This window comes from Panulirus ornatus, chromosome 12 (assembly GCF_036320965.1).
Source record: "Panulirus ornatus isolate Po-2019 chromosome 12, ASM3632096v1, whole genome shotgun sequence".
In the NCBI taxonomy this organism is placed as follows: Eukaryota; Metazoa; Arthropoda; class Malacostraca; order Decapoda; family Palinuridae; genus Panulirus; species Panulirus ornatus.
Window position 1 is genome coordinate 64,730,628 of NC_092235.1, and position 24,421 is coordinate 64,755,048.

Here is a 24,421-nt window from a genome sequence, read left to right on the forward strand (position 1 = left end):
TGAATATTTCCTTATTCATATACCCAAATGCGATTGTAACTTTTGCCAGCATATAGCTTATCTCTTTTACATTTCTCCTAATGTGAAGGTGAAATACAATATTAACTAAGTCCCTCTCACTCATAGATTCCTGAAGCTTATTAACAGCCATATAGTATCTGTTTTCAAGGCCTCCTTTCACTGAGTTCCATCGTCATTGTATTACATTTGACTGGGTTGAATTTCATCGTACGTGAATCAAACCAGCCCTGGAGTTTCGCCCAGGTCCCCTTGTAAGTTGACGCAATCTTTCTCGCTCTTTACGACCCTCGTGACCTTGGCTTTATCCGTAAGGTTATTCAGGTATGAATGCAGTCCTTCTGGTGAGTCATCTACATAAATTTACATAGCGTGTGTGTGTGTGTGTGTGTGTGTGTGTGTGTAAGCATAACCGGTACAAGAATGTAACATTGTCTTGATATCCCAAAGTTAGTCTGACTCATTACTTTTCTTAAGGTTTGTAGAATTACCAAAGGAAGACTCAATAATGCCAATGTTCCAGATCCCTTTACATTCAACGTCTCAGGGAATCTCAACCCCTCTGTAGCACTGTGTCGATCCGCCATTCACTATGTAGTCCACATTGACGCTTCTCTTTAATCCCTGTATACCTCATCGTTGAGAATTCTCTTGACCCTGAGCTACGACATATCTATACATTACACCTGATCGAGCTCCCACACTCACGAGCGCCAACATCCTTATGCGTCAATCGTCGCTTCGCCAGAGATGGTCCCAATCACTCACTGTGTCTATGTATGGCAACGGTGAGGGGCAGGCGGGAATATCTTGACAAAGAGACAAAGCGACCTGGTACTATCACCGCCCTTAGCCTCCAGACGCGGCTCTAGATAAGACTGTGTTCCTGACGTCATGATATGTTACAGGGTGGGAGACAAATGGGCTTTAGACAAGGCCTGAGAAATTCTGGGACTTCGAAGGGATGTAGGAGATTTGGTGAAGAGATTCGGAGCTTCAAACCAAAGACCCCTGAGGTCTTGTACCGCCACGTCTGGCTGTGAGGGCGCGAAGACACCCTAAAGGCATGACGTAATGCATCCAGGATACCTGTCATCCTATTTCCAATATGTTTACGAATATATTAGCGGTAGTCTTTGACGTGATGGTTTCGTAAGGCAACGATGCTTTCAAGTAAGACGTGAAAACGCAAATAAAGTCATTTTTAGGTAATTATTCTATATCAAAGCTTCACATTGCATAAACATGATCACATCTCCATAGGAAAAGAAATGTAGAAATGTATGTGAAAGAAATACAACTAAAATTAGAGCTTTGATAAGTGTATACAAACAGAAGCATACACCAATATACCCCCCCGTAAACAGACACGTGCACAAATTTACGTACATAAACACACACCAGCTGATGACAGCTTTATCTGATCAGAGTTAAGCGTTCCAAGATGTATCTTGCGACGTGTCTCAAAAGGTTTATATTATTGTCAAGGCGTATGTGCGTAACGACAACACAGACGCCCCTTTGTTTTGTTCCATTGGCCAGTCTGTAAATAAGTCAGGTCCCTCAGCATTAAGAGAGATAAGCGCTCATCAGGAATAATTTATTCATTGATAGAATGACGATGTTATCCTTGGCGCCATATGGTGATAAAACCAAGATGTTTTCCTTGGCACCACATGGGTCTGGAGACAATACTGCGGGCAAGAGGGAGTTATGAAGAGCTATGTGTTTAGGGAGGCAGTTGTCAACGCCTTCTTGACAGGTGGAACGGGGGTTTTTGCCCCAGCGAAGATCTATCGATCTTCAGCTGTCTTCTTTACGCATACGTAGGTGGGAACGTGTGTGTAGGGAGAGGGAGAAGAAGAGAGAGAGAGAGAAGAGAGAGAGAGAGAGAGAGAGAGAGAGAGAGAGAGAGAGAGAGAGAGAGAGAGAGAGAGAGAGAAGAAAGGAAGATTGTGTCTTATTGCTTCTTTGAAGTACTCGCTATATGTCCTCATGAATCGCGTGCCAACAAACTACTGAGGTGTTCCTCCACAACGCACACACACACACACACACACACACACACACACACACACACGCACACCCATTCATCATGTACACGTAGCACGCGGGTATAAATAAGCGCGTTCTCGTCTCCTGTGACTCATTAGGCTTTTTCTCCAAACCGTAACAATAAACATTCCCCTCCTTACAACGCTGAGCATTCTCCTGGACGCAACAAAATGCTCCCGTGGGTTGCTCATTGTCCAGGAACACAAACAAACTAGTCAAAGTAGAACTGCATTATCGTTCTCAGAACCAGCTCCGCCAACAGCGTTTTCTATTGAGATTTAGTTGACGAGCATACTTACTCAATTCTACAACTGATTTACATCTTACTTTCATAGCAGTTTAAATATAGGTCTGTGTAGTGATGGCTTTCTTGCTGGATGTAGATGACGTGCTTTTGATAACCATGGTAAAGATAAAGGATTGAGTTGAATACGATTGGATATTTATCATACTCAGATGTTTTTGTCCCTTAAAGTATTTATCGCATTATATATATATATATATATATATATATATATATATATATATATATACGGAAAGTCAGTACATAAATCTAAGGCGTTGGGAGTGTTTTCTTCCTAGTCATTTTACCTTATAAGATGAATGTATTTGTCTCTAAGTAGGTTTGTATTTGCTCGAACTTTATATCTTGTGTAACGTGTATGTCCACGTGAGCGTGTGTGAAAGCAAGTCTTTTTGTCTTCTTGTCTGGCGTGTACGTCCGTGTACGCATGTGGTGGGTGTATAACTGTGTAAACTGTGTGTATACTGTGTGTTCTGTATACGGTAAGTGTAAGTCTTTGTCATCCCATACCACGTCTACACTGTCATTTTTGTAGAAAAGTTACTTATTTTCTTCTTTCTTCCTTACGTGGATATGCCTTCGTTATCAGCTGTGTGTTCTTTGATAAGGGAGAGGGAACAGTTCCCCTCGTGATGGTAAGACACCACGAATATATTCCCTCGACCTCCCCTTCTTTCCTGAGTGGTCAGAATGGTTCCCATTTTTGCCCTCTCGAGGGAAGGTTGAAGCTCCTAAGTAGTCGACCACAATGTCGCTCCCTCCTGTGTGGCTCGACCCGGACCCACCTCGCTCCTCTGTGGCCGTCCTTCGTTTGACTCACTCTTACCTCCCCACACCCTCTCTCTTCTCTCTCTCTCTCTCTCTCTCTCTCTCTCTCTCTCTCTCTCTCTCTCTCTCTCTCTCTCTTACGCACCGTAGCACATATAAGGCATCTTAAAAAAAAAGAGTGGCAAGGAAAGGGGGAGGGAGGAGGGTGTGTGTGTGTGTGTCTTTCGGGGAAGCTTTTTTTTCTTTCTTTTCCCTTTGGCGGGAGGCTGGGGTGGGTTGGGGTGGGCTGGGGTGTGGTAGTGGGGTGTGTGTGTGTGAGGGGGGGGACTTCGCTCTGAGTGACGGTCGAGTATATAAAGACAGGACGACGACAGAGCGGAGAGGGGGTGACACGACAGGGACGACTCTGTATAATGGCGCGACGTGACGTGCTGATGATGGCGATGGGGTTATGACACGAACGGCGGCCGGAGACGACCTGCCTGATGGGGTAACGGAGAGGAGGGAGGAGGGTGGTGAGGGAGGAGGCCTGATGGAGCAACGGAGAGGGACGAGGAGGGAGGAAGGTGAGGGAGGTAGAGGGTCGTGTCGTCGTCTGGAAGATTTATACATCCTCATCTGGTATCATATCCTGCAGCCATCACCTATACACACACTACCACAATCACGTAGTCCATCACCACCCGTACCGCTCGTATTACCAGGATTACAACCACTGCGACCACTACTATCGTCATTGTGGCAGAAGAAAAATAGCCATATCTTAACGTCGTCTCCAAAATGGAATAAAGTGCGCTTGAAAAAAAAAAAGAATAAGATCCTGAAGTAAGTGTTGTTTGGCAGACCCAAACATGATGGGTTAATCGTCTCCAGTAGATAATGGTTACCTCGTGTACTCTATATATAAGTTATCCATGATTATCCCCATATGGGATAATCCCTCAGTCTGTTGTAGGTGTGTACGGACGTACCCTATACGTTGTGTAATAAAGGCGTGACGAACTTCCTATGGTACGATGCTCGGCTAGGAAGGTTTATGACACCATATTTTACCTGTGATATCCTTTCACTATTTTCCTTTGAGATGCGATGAGGGTCGGCAACTTTAAGGCATTTTTTCCTCCCTAACTTTTCCTCTCTGTACCTCCCCTTCCGTTCAGGATTTTTTCTTTTTCTTTTTTGACCATAATCTTTCGACATCAAGAATATTTACCTGTCGAGCTTTGATATTATAGAGGATCTCATGTATGGAAGCTTTAGTCCATAATATGCTTTGTTAAGACACACAGCAGATGAGTCTTACACATTAACGTCTGTACGAGATACTGGATGTCTGTACATGAATTTAATGATCCACAATTAGGTATTCATTGATTTTTTCCACTTCGATTCTGCTTTTATTTTCTTTGAGTTCTAAGTTAGCGTTTCAAGTCTGAGGGAGTTAGAGGAATGGAGGGACAGTGAGCAGCGTCTTACCAAGCGCGGTACTGAGCGAGAGGGAGGGAGAGCTGTCATTCCATAATTACTACACCAACACACTTCATGTTCATGTATCCTCCATCAGCTTAATTCTCAGTCATATCCAGTCATCAGAGACGTACTAGGGAATCGTATGCACAGACTGAGTATACATTCATGATGTCTTAATTTTTTTTTTTTTTTTTTTTTTTTTTCATACTTTGTCGCTGTCTCCCGCGTTTGCGAGGTAGCGGAAGGAAAACAGACGAAAGAAATGGCCCAACCCCCCCCATACACATGTACATACACACGTCCACACACACAAATATACATACCTACACAGCTTTCCATGGTTTACCCCGGACGCTTCACATGCCTTGATTCAATCCACTGACAGCACGTCAACCCCGGTATACCACATCGCTCCAATTCACTCTATTCCTTGCCCTCCTTTCACCCTCCTGCATGTTCAGGCCCCGATCACACAAAATCTTTTTCACTCCATCTTTCCACCTCCAATTTGGTCTCCCTCTTCTCCTCGTTCCCTCCACCTCCGACACATATATCCTCTTGGTCAATCTTTCCTCACTCATTCTCTCCATGTGCCCAAACCATTTTAAAACACCCTCTTCTGCTCTCTCAACCACGCTCTTTTTATTTCCACACATCTCTCTTACCCTTACGTTACTTACTCGATCAAACCACCTCACACCACACATTGTCCTCAAACATCTCATTTCCAGCACATCCATCCTCCTGCGCACAACTCTATCCATAGCCCACGCCTCGCAACCATACAACATTGTTGGAACTACTATTCCTTCAAACATACCCATTTTTGCTTTCTGGGATAATGTTCTCGACTTCCACACATTTTTCAAGGCTCCCAAAATTTTCGCCCCCTCCCCCACCCTATGATCCACTTCCGCTTCCATGGTTCCATCCGCTGACAGATCCACTCCCAGATATCTAAAACACTTCACTTCCTCCAGTTTTTCTCCATTCAAACTCACCTCCCAATTGACTTGACCCTCAACCCTACTGTACCTAATAACCTTGCTCTTATTCACATTTACTCTTAACTTTCTTCTTCCACACACTTTACCAAACTCCGTCACCAGCTTCTGCAGTTTCTCACATGAATCCGCCACCAGCGCTGTATCATCAGCGAACAACAACTGACTCACTTCCCAAGCTCTCTCATCCCCAACAGACTTCATACTTGCCCCTCTTTCCAAGACTCTTGCATTTACCTCCCTAACAACCCCATCCATAAACAAATTAAACAACCATGGAGACATCACACACCCCTGCCGCAAACCTACATTCACTGAGAACCAATCACTTTCCTCTCTTCCTACACGTACACATGCCTTACATCCTCGATAAAAACTTTTCACTGCTTCTAACAACTTGCCTCCCACACCATATATTCTTAATACCTTCCACAGAGCATCTCTATCAACTCTTAATTGTATTTGGATATATATAATTCTGAAAGTTAATTGGTCTAACATTATGGTTATATATATATATATATATATATATATATATATATATATATATATATATATATATATATATATATATATATATATATATATAATCATAATGTTAGACCAATTAAATATATATACTTATAATACACATTTCACTTTTTAGGTAAAGAGAATACTGGATTGTTGTAAGTTTAACAATCTAAATTATGCTACGAACAGGACACTGCTAATCCGCTTTGCGAGAGTTCTCTAACACCTGATCAAGAGGTATCCAATGATTTGCAAACGAGTATAGTATTCATTATGCAGTGGACCGGGTCATTGGTAATTCCCTTTCAGAGCTTATGGATCTAATACTCGCAATACACTGAATTTGACAGGCTAATCCATCCTTTGCATGAGTCCCTTATCTATCAAGGATACTTTTGGTTTATTGGGTGTGGAAAAGACGATGCAATGGTGTAGTAGTTCACAGAGCTGAAAGGCCTTCGATTAGACCTTACTTAGGAGACTGCTTTTGTGGGTTTGGCTGTTCGATGGTGAATTCGAAACTTAGTTCCATTCTCAGCACTGTATTCCTCTCTGGACGACGCTACTGTGTTAAACCAACGAACAAAACTCAAAGAACGAGGGTCATCACCGTGAGGGGTCATTACCACGGGGTGGGGTGGTTACCAGAGCGAGAGTTGGGCTGTCAACTGAGGCATACAGTATGTCCGTGTGGAATGATCGTGCTTGAGGATGAGATTGACAAAGAAGTCTCCCCAGCCTTGTGTGGAATGATCCGAAAACAGAACGACGTTTGCACACATCTGATGGAAGTTCGCAGGTTGTACAAGTTTCCCCAGCTGATATTCCCTGTGTATTTTGCTGAATGCCTGGATGTTTTAGAAGGAATTCAATGCATATCTTAATGCGGGAGACTTGGAATTCCAAACGATACTATGATTGTAACGGTCCTCAAAGCAAGGCCCCCACAGGCCCCCCACAGCCTTGTACTGACAACTAAGGGACATACATACTGCACGTAGTGCCTTGGTCCCAAGCCTCGTCGTATATCACCGAATTTTAGCCGGGTTGGGAAGGCGCAGTACTGCAGACGACTCGACATGAGCTGAGAAATTGGACCCGCCTTTGTGGTTCAGACGAGGACTCCCTCTGAGCTTATGACGTGTGGCGTCCTATGAGACAGAAGAATACGCCACATGAGCCCTACATTGTGACAGTCTCCTCCTGCAGAAGAGCAAGACACGCGATAACAGCCAGCTAGCAAGCTAGCTAGCCTCACGTCCCTTCCACCCAGGTGTATGAGTCTTCCTCCCACGTATCCACACATCCAACCGTTCGCTCGTGGACTCCACCGCTCTTATCCGTCCGTTGCGTTCACATACCCCATTCCAAGTTATGCTCGATAGTAACGTTTTTGCGGTCGGGTTCAACATAGCGAGCGAGGCCAGATTTTTAATGTAAACGATATACTTTTCGAGCGGAAGCGAGCAATGTTTACATTAGTTTTCTCCAACGAATGGTGGGCTTGAAATATTCTGGACTGATATGGTTGTTGCAGTTATTTCATATTTGCAAGTGATATATATATATATATATATATATATATATATATATATATATATATATATATATATATATATATATATATATATTTCATACTCGTAGTCAGCATCAGTGGAACAATCTCTGCTGATAATTGATATGTCGAACTCTTTCCAAAACTTACTTGCTTTAATCTCCCAATGCTGAACGAAACAGCTTTACAGACCGACGCTGTTATCTGTGTTCTTAGTACAAACTTTAAGCATTCCAGAGCAACTGCCATGGTTCAGCCACCCGGAGCACGTCGCTAAGGACACTGTTAGCAATATCTATCCGAGTGTGCAGAAGCGCTCACATCCTTTAAGTGGAAACTTCAAGTCTTTTGCACTTACTTCTGGCGCAAAACGTTCGGGAGAAACCACTCAGAGAGCAAACGTATAACCTAAGCACCAGGCTTTTCTCTTTCTCTGCCCTTATTTCGGTCCCATCAGGATATAACAATGTTGCTTGAACAGCAACAGTGCGTATGTAGTCTGGCTAAAACTAGCACGAACTAAAATATTCTGCTGGTACTTTCAAGAAGCAATTTTTGTCTTTTGGTGTTTACTTGAATATATATATATATATATATATATATATATATATATATATATATATATAACAAGTAGCGGTGATGTGAGAAGGAGATGGAATGAGTATTTTGAAGGTTTGTTGAATGTGTCTGATGACAGAGTGGCAGATATAGGGTGTTTTGGTCGAGGTGGTGTGCAAAGTGAGAGGGTTAGGGAAAATGATTTGGTAAACAGAGAAGAGGTAGTAAAAGCTTTGCGGAAGATGAAAGCCGGCAAGGCAGCAGGTTTGGATGGTATTGCAGTGGAATTTATTAAAAAAGGGGGTGACTGTATCGTTGACTGGTTGGTAAGGTTATTTAATGTATGTATGACTCATGGTGAGGTGCCTGAGGATTGGCGGAATGCGTGCATAGTGCCATTGTACAAAGGCAAAGGGGATAAGAGTGAGTGCTCAAATTACAGAGGTATAAGTTTGTTGAGTATTCCTGGTAAATTATATGGGAGGGTATTGATTGAGAGGGTGAAGGCATGTACAGAGCATCAGATTGGGGAAGAGCAGTGCGGTTTCAGAAGTGGTAGAGGATGTGTGGATCAGGTGTTTGCTTTGAAGAATGTATGTGAGAAATACTTAGAAAAGCAAATGGATTTGTATGTAGCATTTATGGATCTGGAGAAGGCATATGATAGAGTTGATAGAGATGCTCTGTGGAAGGTATTAAGAATATATGGTGTGGGAGGCAAGTTGTTGGAAGCAGTGAAAAGTTTTTATCGAGGATGTAAGGCATGTGTACGTGTAGGAAGAGAGGAAAGTGATTGGTTCTCAGTGAATGTAGGTTTGCGGCAGGGATGTGTGATGTCTCCATGGTTGTTTAATTTGTTTATGGATGGGGTTGTAAGGGAGGTGAATGCAAGAGTCCTGGAAAGAGGGGCAAGTATGAAGTCTGTTGGGGATGAGAGAGCTTGGGAAGTGAGTCAGTTGTTGTTCGCTGATGATACAGCGCTGGTGGCTGATTCATGTGAGAAACTGCAGAAGCTGGTGACTGAGTTTGGTAAAGTGTGTGGAAGAAGAAAGTTGAGAGTAAATGTGAATAAGAGCAAGGTTATTAGATACAGTAGGGGTGAGGGTCAAGTCAATTGGGAGGTGAGTTTGAATGGAGAAAAACTGGAGGAAGTGAAGTGTTTTAGATATCTGGGAGTGGATCTGTCAGCGGATGGAACCATGGAAGCGGAAGTGGATCATAGGGTGGGGGAGGGGGCGAAAATTTTGGGAGCCTTGAAAAATGTGTGGAAGTCGAGAACATTATCTCGGAAAGCAAAAATGGGTATGTTTGAGGGAATAGTGGTTCCAACAATGTTGTATGGTTGCGAGGCGTGGGCTATGGATAGAGATGTGCGCAGGAGGATGGATGTGCTGGAAATGAGATGTTTGAGGACAATGTGTGGTGTGAGGTGGTTTGATCGAGTAAGTAACGTAAGGGTAAGAGAGATGTGTGGAAATAAAAAGAGCGTGGTTGAGAGAGCAGAGGGGGGTGTTTTGAAATGGTTTGGGCACATGGAGAGAATGAGTGAGGAGAGATTGACCAAGAGGATATATGTGTCGGAGGTGGAGGGAACGAGGAGAAGAGGGAGACCAAATTGGAGGTGGAAAGATGGAGTGAAAAAGATTTTGTGTGATCGGGGCCTGAACATGCAGGAGGGTGAAAGGAGGGCAAGAAATAGAGTGAATTGGAGTCATGTGGTATACCGGGGTTGACGTGCTGTCAGTGGATTGAAGCAAGGCATGTGAAGCGTCTGGGGTAAACCATGGAAAGCTGTGTAGGTATGTATATTTGCGTGTGTGGACGTGTGTATGTACATGTGTATGGGGGGGGGGGGTTGGGCCATTTCTTTCGTCTGTTTCCTTGCGCTACCTCGCAAACGCGGGAGACAGCGACAAAGTATAAAAAAAAAAAAAAAAAAAAAAATATATATATATATATATATATATATATATATATATATATATATATATATATATATATATATTTTTTTTTTTTCATTATTATTATTATACTTTGTCGCTGTCTCCCGCGTTTGCGAGGTAGCGCAAGGAAACAGACAAAAGAAATGGCCCTAACCCCCCCCCCCATACACATGTATATACATACATCCACACACGCAAATATACATACCTACACAGCTTTCCATGGTTTACCCCAGACGCTTCACATGCCTTGATTCAATCCACTGACAGCACGTCAACCCCGGTATACCACATCGCTCCAATTCACTCTATTCCTTGCCCTCCTTTCACCCTCCTGCATATTCAGGCCCCGATCACACAAAATCTTTTTCACTCCATCTTTCCACCTCCAATTTGGTCTCCCTCTTCTCCTCGTTCCCTCCACCTCCGACACATATATCCTCTCGGTCAATCTTTCCTCACTCATTCTCTCCATGTGCCCAAACCACTTCAAAACACCCTCTTCTGCTCTCTCAACCACGCTCTTTTTATTTCCACACATCTCTCTTACCCTTACGTTACTCACTCGATCAAACCACCTCACACCACACATTGTCCTCAATTGTCTTCCCCTACGAAGAGGGAGTGTGATTAATCCATTTGAGTTTTCATTTTTCAATAATATTATCAGTTTAGCGACAGCGTTCCCTTCTCTTCCCTTTACTGAACCCAAGGAAAGTTACTTTACACATGCATTGTTCCACCGCACTTGGGGTAACTTTCCAGTTTTTTCACCGTGTAGTTCTTCGTTCGAAATCTCAAAGGGTTGAGAGGCCATTACCTGTAATATGTCGGACAAATTTCTAAGGGTTTTAAACTCGATCATTTCAGAGGAAGACATCTGAAATGGTGGTGGTGGCATTTGCATCTGGTCTCGAATGTCGGCATTACCATATCTTCTTCTGAATATATATTCATGCAGATTCCGAGTGTCTGTCCGTCTGTCGTGGATTACAGGTGGCTCCTCAGGTTAGTCTGATGGGGGAAAACATAAGAGCATAGGGAACTGCATGATAAAATGATAGGAGATGTGAGTCACTCATGCTTGTCATGAGGTATGCCTTGGTTGTCGTCCATGTTATGCGATGCTTCGTGTTGTAGTCTGTGATGACTGTGGTCCGTGATGATTAATGTTATGGTATGATATGATTTGTGTTGTGGCATTTGATGATCCATGTGATGATCCATGTGATGATCCCGGCGATCAATCCATGCTAGGGCATGTGATGATTCCATGTGACGAAGCAGGCAGTGTATTATTATTGATAGGCTAATGAGTGATGTGAACATTCAAGTGCTGGGGTACGTTGATACAATATGCAACGTATTGATCGATCCACTTGTATGTGATTTATGCTATGTTATGTAACGGTTCATGTGATGGTATATGACTTCTCGGGTTGTGATCTACAGGTAACGGTTCGTGTACCACGCGTCCTTTGAGTAGCTGTCGTGACTGAGGCCTTGGTTATTCTCAATATTCTTTATCTTATACTCTTCCCTTTGTCAGATATGGCCTTGCTTGAGGTATATTTTGCCTATGCCATGTTGGTCACAGGAGGAAAAGAGAGAATCTAATTGCTTTCCTCTCTGTCACGCAGGGTCTGGAGGCTTGAAGCACTCCACCAGAAGGAACATGGGTAGACATCGACGGAAGGATGCGTTGCTGGCCGCCGAAGTGCCCTACTTCGACCCTACTTCGCCCACACATGTCAAGGCGCAGCTCGGCTCCAGCGCCTATCTCCCCTGCAAGATAAAAAACCTCGGCAATAAATCGGTAGGTTCCTGGTCCTCCGTCTTACTGAAATTTGTTAATGTTCAGTCTACATGAAACGATAGAACTGACATTCGCGTCAGTCATCTTCATGCAGCTACTTATTCCTGATGTCCTGTCTTCATGAAAAATGTATCGATGTTCAGTTGATATAGCGCGATGTATTTTCAGATATTTCACACCGGTAAACTTTATGCAGTTACTTCTTAACATCGTAATATTCTCCTAGAATTCCATCAGACTACACAACGTTGCTCGACGCTCGTCCCGATACACCTGAACTTTTTATTCTTTAACAGCTTTTTGTATATACTCTTCTCTCTCACGGGGTAACATTCTCCTTACGTTCTTCTTCGGTTGTTATGTCCAAATATTATTTTTTCCCCCTGAAATTTGGACAATCTAAATCATAATTTCCTCCCTCAAGTTCTCGTCACCCTTACCTTGGTGCAGCTTTTTCGTTGATGCAGCTAGCTCTCTCTCTCTCTCTCTCTCTCTCTCTCTCTCTCCTCTCCACGATCCATCTTTCTTCATCATTATGTAATTTACATAATGTACTCTCAAACCACTGTAAACTTATTTTGCCGACGCCCGGCCACATAACTTTGCTGAGGGTTTTGCATACTTCTTCCACTTCTTAACCACACTGGCTTGTTTTTCTTCCCACGCGCTTGCGTTAACAAGTCTACTTCATTCAGAGACAAGTCTTAATATGCAAATATACTACTCTCTCCCATTTAAGTCGTGAGGATGCTGTCCATTATATCATTCTCTTGCGAACCTCAAGTCGTGAGTCTCCCTCTACAATGATGTTTTCTTTTTGTATCGCCATTTGAATTCCTCTTGAGCACCAGCCTCCACTGCCACTACACAGGGCACACATAGTGCTTTACAATTTTTTGTTCACTGTGCTACTTACCATGCTACAGTAGCACTGTTTGCATTTTCACTTCATTGTTTCGCGTGAATGCTTTTCCTCCCTGCACAAAAATGCATTTCAAAACTTTTTAAGGTTCACGTATACCCTAAGGGAATGTACAAACTTGTGAAGAACTACATTTTCTCTCTTCTGTTATTCATACTTTATTCCTTTTCCGTTTGTACCTTTGCTTTCATTTCTAATTTCCTTCTTATATCCAATCTCCACCTTCTCGTGTCTGACCGATATGGATAATGATAACATTGGTCAGCCTATCACCCACAGACCAGACAACGCCCACTTTAGAACCGTCGTACTTTTTTTCCCCATCTCTCATACACTTTCTGGGAATTCTGTTCGCGGTTATATAACCTCAAAGTCATATAGATATATATATCTATCTAGCACCATGAGTATAGTCTGACTAGATTAAGTATATGTTTATGCTACACGGATGTCACATAATTTAGCAAGAATCACTCGTATGTATTTTTGTCAGTTCTTTCTGATATTAGTCAAACCCTTTTGATATTCAGGACACAACCTTGCATTCATGCTCCCACCCAAACTGTAATCTTTCATCCACTTTGCCTACTTGCCGATGATCAACTTAATGTACAATGTACAATGCATTTTGACTCTCTTTGCTTTAATCTTTACCTACAGTGAGACCAGAACATTAGGGTTTCATACCTACACACACATACATACATACATACATACATACACACACACACACACACACACACACAGAGGGATTCGTTGGTTATTGGATAGTGGAGAGATTTATTCACCATCGTTAAAACGAGGTGTGTTAGATATCCGGCTCACGCTCCCCTCACTACACCCATCAATCAGTACCTCTCGAACGCTCCACTCCTGCAGGTGTCGTGGGTGAGGAACCGGGACGCGCACATCCTCTCCGTGGACCGGTACACCTTCATCGCTGACGCCCGGTTCGCGGCGTGGCACGAGCCGGTGACCAACACCTGGACACTGCAGGTCAAGTTCGTGCAAGAGAGGGACGCAGGACGCTACGAGTGCCAGGTGTCCACCGAGCCCAAGATGAGCCACTTCGTCGAGCTCACCGTCGTCAGTGAGTACGCCCGAGAGAGAGAGAGAGAGAGAGAGAGAGAGAGAGAGAGAGAGAGAGAGAGAGAGAGAGAGAGAGAGAGAGAGAGAGAGAGTCAGGTAATGTGCTTGTGGTGGAAATGGACTTAGAAGTCTGTGTTCATTACCTGTGTGACGTCTGAGACTTCTCTGTATATTTGCATGTATGTTTGTATGTATGTATGTATCTATGTATACTTGTACTGTTAAATAACTGATTATCGACTCTATGTATGACGTCTTATACCCATGTGTGTGTGTGTGTGTGTGTGGTTGTACGTATGCAAGTATGTAATGGTCAAGGACACCTTACCACACATATTAGACACACAGCACACTGGCGTATGATACTGTGTGGATATACAGAAGCTGGAATTACCGGCAGTTGTCAAGTACATGATTGAAATTATCAAGCCATTGTTGGTGGAACTCACAGTAGTAGGTGGTGGAGCTCACATGAGACCTACGCGCTGGAGGCGGCATTCCACAGCTGTCGTCAGCTGTATGGTTAAATCATAAGCTACGATCTGTACCATAAATATCAAGTATACAGTATTAAGGTACGGCTCTGGGTGTTGACATTCCCAGTCCTGGTAATTACCTAGTTAATCTACGTAATTAATGAAGAGCTTAGAAATGTTACCACGGTTCCTTCATCGGCAAAACTTTGCAGGTGTAACATATGACAGAAATATGATGAAAATGACGTATGGTATACGAGGAATCTAAGGAATATAAAGACAAAAGAATATTCGCTAGAATTGGATGACGATAAAAAGGGACAAAATCGTGTAGCAAATTATATATACATAGAAATATTAGACAAACATTTTTTTTTGCGAGTTGAGTTACTAATAAGTAGATTGGAATGAGTTACGTAAACAGATGGTAACTAACTTCTTCTGTTGAAGAATTTCATGAAAGTACCAGTTATTAATGTCATAAGAGAAGACATGGATTGTTCACTGGACCCTGCTAACGGTAGCGTCAGAATTGTCAGTATGGATGTGTTCATACACAAGACCACGATAACACAAGAAGAAGAAGAAGACTAAGGGAATAAAGTTTGTGGCGCCTCAGCCTTGTGGCACAACCACATTGTAGGTGGTGGCCGAGGAGCCTCCGAACTAGTTGGAGAACGTAATTACCTTCACATTAGCTAATGGGAATCGCATTGTCCCATACTTTAGTTTTGGACTTAGGATCAGGAGGTAGAATTAATGGCTTTAACTCCCCGTCTACCCTCCCCGCTCCCCTCCCTTTTTTCTACTTAATTCAAAGTCTCGTTCGTCTCAGGACGTTAATGTCGATCATTGAAAAGATGGCAGTCCCCATTAACGTATCAGTATGAACACCTTTTACACAGATCCCGAAAATGTAATTTTTCAATGAGTCCATTTGATGGAAATCCTCCCACACTCCCTTCAAAGAAACGCTATTGGCTAATCCTCCATAAAGGGATTGGTCTTTATCAGGTTAACAGAATTCAACCAACGTCTACTTCAATAACTTGGGAAAGATGAAGAAAAGATGCAGTGAAAGACCTTATAGTTTATTTCCAGAATGCTTCACGTTTGATAGACTTCTTACAAAACGTCTGTGTGTGTGTGTGTGTGTGTGTGTGTGTGTGTGTGTGTGTGTGTTTTAGTGCGTGTGTGAAAAACACATTGAAATTAGGAAAGTGCTTCCATCTGTAGTGATTTGGTAGGTCCTCAGTGAACAATATTCTGAAAATGATTGCAAGAGTCTCATACGGAAATCAGATAAAAAAAAAAAGAAATGCATTTTCTTCTTTTTACCGCCTGAAGAGATGTAGTTCTGCTGGCAACCCGTGTCATTATACACCTCACAAAATACAGCCGGTCAACACGACACCTGCACACGTCGTAAGGAGAAGAGACCAGAATCAGAGCCGAAGATTTCTTTAACTTGTGTGAGCTTCCGAACTGCAATGCCATCTTTAGACGAAGAAAGAGAGAGAGAGAGAGAGAGAGAGAGAGAGAGAGAGAGAGAGAGAGAGAGAGAGAGAGAGAGAGAGAGAGAGAGAGTTGAGATGGAGTTTTCTCGCCGAGTTCACGGGATACAGAAGAGGATTCGGCTCTCTAAAGAGAAGTGGGGATGCAGGGAGATCCTTCACAGGACAGTCGGAAGTGGCAAAAGTCCCTACGATCAAAGAAGTCAGGACCAAAGGCTTGTGACCTCTCATCTTAGCAGAAGCGTTGACGATACATCTCGTCCAGTATGTCGAACGTTCGTGCATACAAGAGAAGAGAGAGAGAGAGAGAGAGAGAGAGAGAGAGAGAGAGAGAGATGAAGAGAGAGTTATATGCCTCTTTAAGACATTAACACTACGTTGTTCGCACAGCACCTCGAGTGACCATTCCTGGGGGCTCGGAGCTGCACGTCCGTAGCGGTAGCACAGTGACCATCAAGTGTGTGGTCAGCCACGCCCTCCACCCTCCCAACTACGTCTTCTGGTACCATGTAAGTCCATATAGCCATGTTGTTCTTGCTTCCTCCTCCTCCTCCTTCTCCTGCATGTAGCTACCTCTTCGGTTTCTCTTATCCATTTCCTTTTTCCTATCACTTCATCAAAGAGGTCTGGAACGAGTTCTCTCCAAGGCTGTGTCAAGAAATTAATATAGACTTGTTTTATAGACGCGGTCGAAGCTGAAAAGTGTAATTTTTCTATTCATGAGAGAATCATGGTCAATACTCTTCCAGAAAAAAGAAAAAGAATCATGATTATCAATGCATCACCACACATTCATTTAATTAAAGATAATCATCATAAAAATCGGATGGGTTACGTAAGTCCTTATATGAAATTGTCGAGTGGTTCCTAACCTTATATTTTTATTTCGAGCTGAAAAATGTTGCAATGAAGCATTGAAATGAATACATGTTTGAACGAGTTTTTGAATATTTCTTTCGTATTTCCTTGGTATCAGTTTGTCAGAGAAAACATTCCGAGATATTTTTAATGATCTTTTCAAGTGTAGAGGCCTTCTAATGTGTTATTTTCTAATTTCGAAAAAAAAGGTTTTTCAAAGAAAAAATACCGTGATTTATTGCCTTATTTTTTTTCTTTCTTTTCTGTATTTTCATAGGTTTCTAGATTTTGATAAAATTCTCAGTAGAAGTACTAATTTTCCTGCTGAGTAGGAGTCTCAGGCTTGTATTTTTTTTATTGGGAGCGAAATAAAATATTGTCATTAAGAATGAATATAGATACATTTTTGAACGAATTTTTTTTAATAATCTTTTCATATTTACTCGGTATCTGTTGATCAGGGAAAACCTTTTAAGATACTTCCCATGATCGTTTGAAATGTAGAATCCTTTCATTTTGGTATATATCAATTTTAAAAGAAAAAGTTTTTTTTTTTTTTTTGAGCAAGAAAATACCCTGAAATCTTTGTTTCCAATTTTGGTATTTTTCATAAGGTGATAAATCTTTTGGAAAGCCTATAGAAATGTCATTATCGCCGCTGGTATTCTGAAAAGTAACGTTACAAGTATTTCAAAATATTTAACGTCGTTTTGGTAGCAACTTTATCAGTTGAGAGGAAACGGGGCTCTTAACTGATTTAGTTGAGGGGTCAATGGTTAACTGCTGTTTCTTATTTTTCTTTGCCATGAGAATAACCTATCGTATGACTAAACTAAATTTGAATCACTTTTGGGTTAGTTTGGTTATACCAATTTGATTCGATTTATCAAGAATTCTTGTTCACAGTTGATTATATCGCTCAAGGACTTCTGTCGGTGGTACATGGGGAATATTGTTTCTGGCGCGTGTGCTTCAATCGTGTGTCGTATCTCCTTGTATCATCTGAGGCAACTATTGAGCTCTTGTTCCCTCTCTTTTTTTTTCCTTCTCCATTTATTTCAGTTCATTTCCATGTCCTCTCGCCTCCTACTTTTGATTTTCACATTCTTAATTTCCTGCACCTGATTTCGCGGCGTCTCCTCCTTCACTTCTCATGACACATACATGCTGTTGATGTAATGGTTATCTACGTACCTTTTAAACTATGTTTTGTCCGATGGTAGACAGCGCTGAATACAGTGACAGACGAAATACAATCCACTCAATCCATCATTACCTAACGCAATATATTCCATCTTAAATTGCTGACAATTTTGCGCTTTCCTCCCATACCACTTTCTGATACCCAACACTCCCACTACCCACCCTGCTCGCCACTACCAGCATCTTCCCTTGTCACCCACGACGCACCGTCATTCTTGCCACCCTCAGGAGGACGAGCGGGTACCGGAGAGCTCGTGGACGGGAGTGGAGCAAGCTCCCCTGAGGCGGGTGTCCACGGAGACCAGTGTGGCGACACTGACCATCAACTCCGTTAGCCACGGCCATGCCGGGAACTACACCTGTGCCCCAGCAGCCCTCACGCCCATCTCCGTCATCCTCCACGTCCTCAACGGTCAGTCAGTGTTCACTGGTGTTCATCTAGAAAGATTTATTTAATGTGCTCAACGCTCAGCCCGTTTTTCATTGGTCCTTTTATATCTTTTTTTTTTAGAAGGGTTTAGTTAATATGCTCATCGGTCGGTCTCTGTTCATCAACGTTTAACGAGAAGTGTTTGTTCACTGTGCCACGTAGCCAGTCTGTACTCAGCAACTTCCTGCTAGGAGAGTTTGTCTTGTGTGCTCAGTGGCCGATGTTCATCTGAATGAGTTCGATGAGGGATATCAGTCTGTGTTCAAATCGTGCAAAGACGCAATTGGCTTCTTTGATTTTTCTAATGTAGAAAAAAGACATGGCACAATTCCTCTCGTAGGTCCTTCCTACCCAAAGAATTGTAGTCAGAATGATTCAGTGCGAGAGGAATTTTGTATAAGAAGCGGTCTGTTGATGAAAGCAATTAAAAACATCTGGGAAGCTATTTCTGACAGTAGTTAATAGTTACGTAAGTACAGTGCCAAGGATACTTCAAAGCATAGAAGTGATGACTCTATTTTCAATAGACTCCACTTGAAAGCTGACGTGCTAGCTGTGCATTTGGTGATGGGACAATATAAAGCAATGATAACTAGCTGAACTAGGGCACATTATTCGAGTTAGGTATGACAAGGACTCATATCCACGACATTGGCTTAATGAGCCAATATGACACGTAGAGTAAAAAGATGTTAATCAAGTTATGAAGAACTAATGCGAAATGAAGATGAGATGCATTGACTGACAAGATTTGGCTGTACATCAAGAGACTAATGGCCAATGAATTTAGAATTAAGTCCACCACTCCCTAACCTCCAGATGTGTCACAATGAAACATCTGTCTCAAGTGTTTTATCTCGAATACATTTGCTTACTCTAACTCGACTCTCGCCTCTCCCACAGGTGAACGCCCAGCAGCCATGCAGCACGGCACCAGCTCTGCTTCACGCCCAAGTGTGTATAACATCATCACGCCCATCGCCGCCCATATTTCCTCCCTCCTCCTGCCAGTTTTCTGTAACGTGCTGCACCGGTGATGGCAACACTCGATCGCCGACTTTGTAACGCCTCATTCGCTTCGTATTTTGTATTAAATGGTGCAACGATGTTTTGTATTATACACTGTATGGATATCTCGTTCCTCTCCTCTTCTTTTGCTGTATAATACGTCGCTCTGGGGACGGTGAAACGATTCCCCAGAACATATATACATATATACATACCCGTATATATTTTGTGTGTATGATGTGCATCTCATTAAAATGTTTGTATAAACATGTATCATATACTTCCAATACTGACTCGAACCCATGGCTCTACAGTGTAAGTCACCAAGAGGTTAATGGTAGATCTACAAAGTCTGGGACTCGTTATTTTGTCCAGCATGTACGCTATATTGTCCAGTGACCATTTTCTAGTGGACGACGGTAAATGCATTAACTCGCCCGGATCATTTCCTTCTCCATCAACCCCTAGTTAACGTCTCCGGCATTAAGTGAACCACTGTGGTCCTCAAATTAGATGTTCACATTTTACCTGTGAGATATAATGACATGTATAGATCATACTCGCTTTTGTAAAAAAAAAAAAATAAGTATATATAATACCAGTTCACACGTTCAGAGTATATAAGAATGTCGAAAGCTGGTTCACTATACCGTGTTTTCCCTTGGTCATGTGGAAGACGAATGTTGCTCAGAGTGCTTGTGTTGCAGTAAATAAGGTTATGTCGTACAGGATAGATTGGCCAAATGTTTCCACAGAGATGCGCGTAGTAGACAACAGGTTAGTTCTCTGTATATGTAGGGAATAACGAATTTCCAAATGGGTTGGGTAGAATGGATGAATTCCGATTGGATCAGTGGCAGAGCAAGTTTATGAGGGATGCTGGGAAGAGCGAGGAGTTTCATCTTGAATATGTGGAATACACTGAGGTGTTTGCTTGTCTCATAGCCTGACCACAACAGGTGTTCAGTGAAGTGTGTCTTACACAACAGGTGTTCTCATCGTTGGTATCAGTGTGATGGAAAAGTTATATATATATGAAACAACAGGAATATATAACAACACTATGATGAGATAGATATTACTTTTTTTCTCTCTGGATGAGTGACATGGAAGAGATTCTCATTTGACTAACGTTGAGTGCTCAGATGTGAAAAGGGATCATACTCAGTAACTGCTCATTTTAGATTATTCCTTGAAGGGGAGTAATCTGAAACTGGTGTCAAGAGATGAGTGTCATCCTGAAAGAAACTGTGAGAGAAGCAGGTGTTCGTCCCTGACGTGTAACAGATGTGTGAAAAGCCACGTAATGGGTGTATTAGTGATCCTGTACAACAAGTAAAAAGTGCCATGGTAACTTTTGTTTTATGGTTTCAACAATGTCCTTCTACGCAGCGAAGATATAACTACAAACTCATCATGAACGTTTTCTTAGGGTCTAATGCTTAATTGACAGCCGAAAGACCTGAATGCTGGCGAAGATATGAATACAGGAAATCTTAATATCCTATGACGCAAATACACACACACACACACACACACACACCAACCCCTAGTATTCCCTCGTGAACGCTAAAGAAGCAATGACCATATGATTACTTTCTCCCTCTGCTGTTCAGCGAATCATAACATAACAGCAGATTACATGCGAGGGTGTTGAGTCTAGCTTGTACTTTACATCTCTCGTAACACATAACCTCACCACATGTACGAGTTGTATCAGATTCGGAAAGATAAAGAGAGAGAGAGAGAGAGAGAGAGAGAGAGAGAGAGAGAGAGAGAGAGAGAGAGAGACGTGAGGGCATTCACTCATAATTCAGGGCAAGACCTTAGCCTGACGGCCTCTTGAGGTGGACCAAATGTATATATAGGTATAATCCGGCCGCACCAAAGGTAGTAAGGTTGTGTAGCCTCGTAAGAGATGGTTGTGGATGACTCAACTAACCCATTCGGGTTGACCATAAGTGTATATATATATATATATATATATATATATATATATATATATATATATATATATATATATATACATGTATCCCATCTGAACTCTCGAGAGCCTTGCATATCAGGGTCGTATAAGTGTCAGGAAATGTCGAGTTAACAAGGAAGAATATGTCAGCGACAGAAAAGAAAATGTCTGCAAGACGAAAAATCGATCCAGCCAGATGAAATATAAACCTTCCTACTGCAGAGTGAAGCTGAGGGTCGACCGCAGAGGCTACGTGTGTGTGTGTGTGTGTGTGTGTGTGTGTGTGTGTCAGCTGCATAGAACGCAAAGATTTCGGTCACGATAGTCGCAAAGTTCTGGCCGATCATGGAGGTCGCAGTATATCGCAATTACAATGTGATGATCGCTAAGGACGCAAAGTGTCGTTCGCAGGGAACGCTAAGTGTCGTTCGCAGGGGACGCAAATTGTCGTTCGCAGGAGACGCAAAGTCTCGTTCGCAGGGGACGCAAAGTCTCGTTCGCAGGGGACGCAAAGTCTCGTTCGAAGGGGACGCAAAATAGTCGTTCGCAAGGGACGCAAAGTGTACCAGGCGCAAAAAATTCCGAGTGTAGCTTGTGATGACAGAGCCGAAACTCCCTAGAGCAAAAAATGGCTCTTCAGTCTGTCGATGATATACGAGAGGAATTCATAATGACCGCTCTGTATATTGTTAACGTAGGTTAAGCTGTGTATGTTCTAACTGAAGCCCTATTCACTGGTCTTCGGTAGTTGCGGAGTGTATGGTAAATACTACATTATACTGTGTACATAGAACAAATGTAATAATAAATGGGTAATTTTGTGTACAGGTGGTGGTTTCATTTATCTTACCTTAAAGTATCACAAAAGAATTATAATGATACACAAACTACGTCTAGACATAGAATGTTGAATATTGCTATTATTCCTATACTTGAAGTAATATTTGATTCCAGCGTTGTCAGGTAAGGTGTCAGAGATTATATGATGTTACTGGGAAAAAAATAGATGATTCAGGAAATTAACTTCATTAAAAGATTCATATATATATATATATATATATATATATATATATATATATATATATATATATATATATACATATATTGTGACCAGGACGGAAAGTTTGTTTGTGTTGTAAATTTCAAAGTTTGGAGTACTACTGTGAGTGAGGAGGTAGAGAGGTGTTGACCTGGGCTGTGTTGAGGCCCTGCGAACCTCAGGGAAAAAAAATCTCTCTTATATAAACGTTTCCACCTAATTGGCTAAAAGAATACCAGACACCAAGAGGCTTTCCTCTATTTCCTTAATGGAGCGTGATCTCTGTCTTTCTTATCGACCTGTGTGGCTTTTGCGTATGCGCGCGCGCGCGCGTGTGTGTGTGTGTGTGTGTGTGTGTGTGTGTGTGTGTGTGTGTATGATCACTATTTGTGTGTTACGGGGAGAGTTTTACACTCGTGTTGCCCCGTCTTTCAGCGATTCTGGCTGTTGGCAGTTTGTGTGTTACATGGAAGTGCGCGCGTATATGTACTATATTCGTATACACACACACACACACACACACACATATATATATATATATACCACGTTTTAACTCCCATGTGTACACTTTTAGTGTTTTTTGTGAGATTTAGTGCGCCTTTGCATATATGTCTGTTTTAATGTGTGTTTGTTCGTGTCTTTGACGAATGTCCAGTTCTGTATGCGTGTGTGTGTTATTTATTTGTGAGTAATTGTGTATGTACATGTGTTTTCTTGTTTTTGTGTCTCTATGTTTTTCTTCGTGTGGGTATGTATGTCATGAATCTGTAATCGAAGTTGGATTTGAAGTAATCATAGGATAACAAAGAACCCTTGATGGTTTATGACCAGACTCCATATGAATCATAAACACATGAATACATGAATCTAGCTGTTGCTGCAAAAGGAAATAGGCCATACTTTTGTAAATCTACCGTACCCTAAATGAAGCTTAACCTTCGTTACTGTGGTGGGAGATGTCACTCATTTGCATGAAATGAAAAGCTAGATATAACCATTTCTAAAGGAGCCAAGGGAAAGATGTATATGATGTATATCAGGACGTAGGGTCAATGTATGATATGATAAACATTCTTTGTTACCCTAGGAGAATATATATATATATATATATATATATATATATATATATATATATATATATATATATATATATATATATTTCCTATGAGTCCACGGGGAAAATGAAACACGAAAAGTTCCCAAGTGCACTTTCGTCTAATAATCACATTATCAGGGGAGAGACAAGAGAGAAATATAACAGTCGGTTGATATACATCGAAGAGACGAAGCTAGGACGCCATTTGGTAAACATGCGATTGTCCAAAACATTATATATATATATATATATATATATATATATATATATATATATATATATATATATATATATATATATATATATACATATAAACACAACTGATGAATATCGTCCCGACTTTGCAAACATCATGCACACCAGTTTCAATGTGTTGTGCAGAGCACCTATGGATCTTCCCTTGAGTAGCTTGTCTGTGGATTCCTCCTTTCATCTTTCCCTCCTCCCGTCACCTTTCTACAGACAACGTCCGAACCTCTGATTAATGTCTACGCTCTGCTTATCTCTTACTTTTCTTATTCCTTCCGCCAGAGATAGCCTTTTTGGTTTGAGGCACGTCTTGCCCGTACCATGGCTCTCACTGGCAGCAGCAAAAGCGACAGAATATCTTTTAGAAACAGTATAAGAGGAAAACAACATATGGTTACAATAACAATATATAACCAACAATATCTTACCAGCCACGACAGCTCGTCAGCACCACTAACAACAGTACAACCAGCTACGACTACTCGTCAACACCAACAACAAAGATCATCAACCAAAAGGAAATGTCGATCGTCAAGGGCTGTTGCCAAATACACGATGTTTGTCCTC

At 41.9% G+C, this 24,421-nt stretch overlaps 1 protein-coding gene across 4 annotated transcripts in view; it reads left to right on the plus strand.

The window, feature by feature from the left end:
* Positions 1-22,297, plus strand: part of LOC139752146 (lachesin-like) — a 97,569-nt gene extending 75,272 nt beyond the window's left edge. For all 4 annotated transcript variants that reach the window (XM_071668073.1, XM_071668075.1, XM_071668076.1 and 1 more), the window contains exons 3-7: positions 11,829-12,004; positions 13,806-14,016; positions 16,396-16,514; positions 18,295-18,478; positions 19,400-22,297. In XM_071668073.1, the coding sequence (XP_071524174.1) occupies positions 11,829-12,004; positions 13,806-14,016; positions 16,396-16,514; positions 18,295-18,478; positions 19,400-19,533 (824 nt within the window). In that variant the 3' untranslated portion in view covers positions 19,534-22,297. The remainder of the gene's footprint in view (positions 1-11,828; positions 12,005-13,805; positions 14,017-16,395; positions 16,515-18,294; positions 18,479-19,399) is intronic.
* The last annotated feature ends 2,124 nt before the right edge of the window (positions 22,298-24,421 follow it).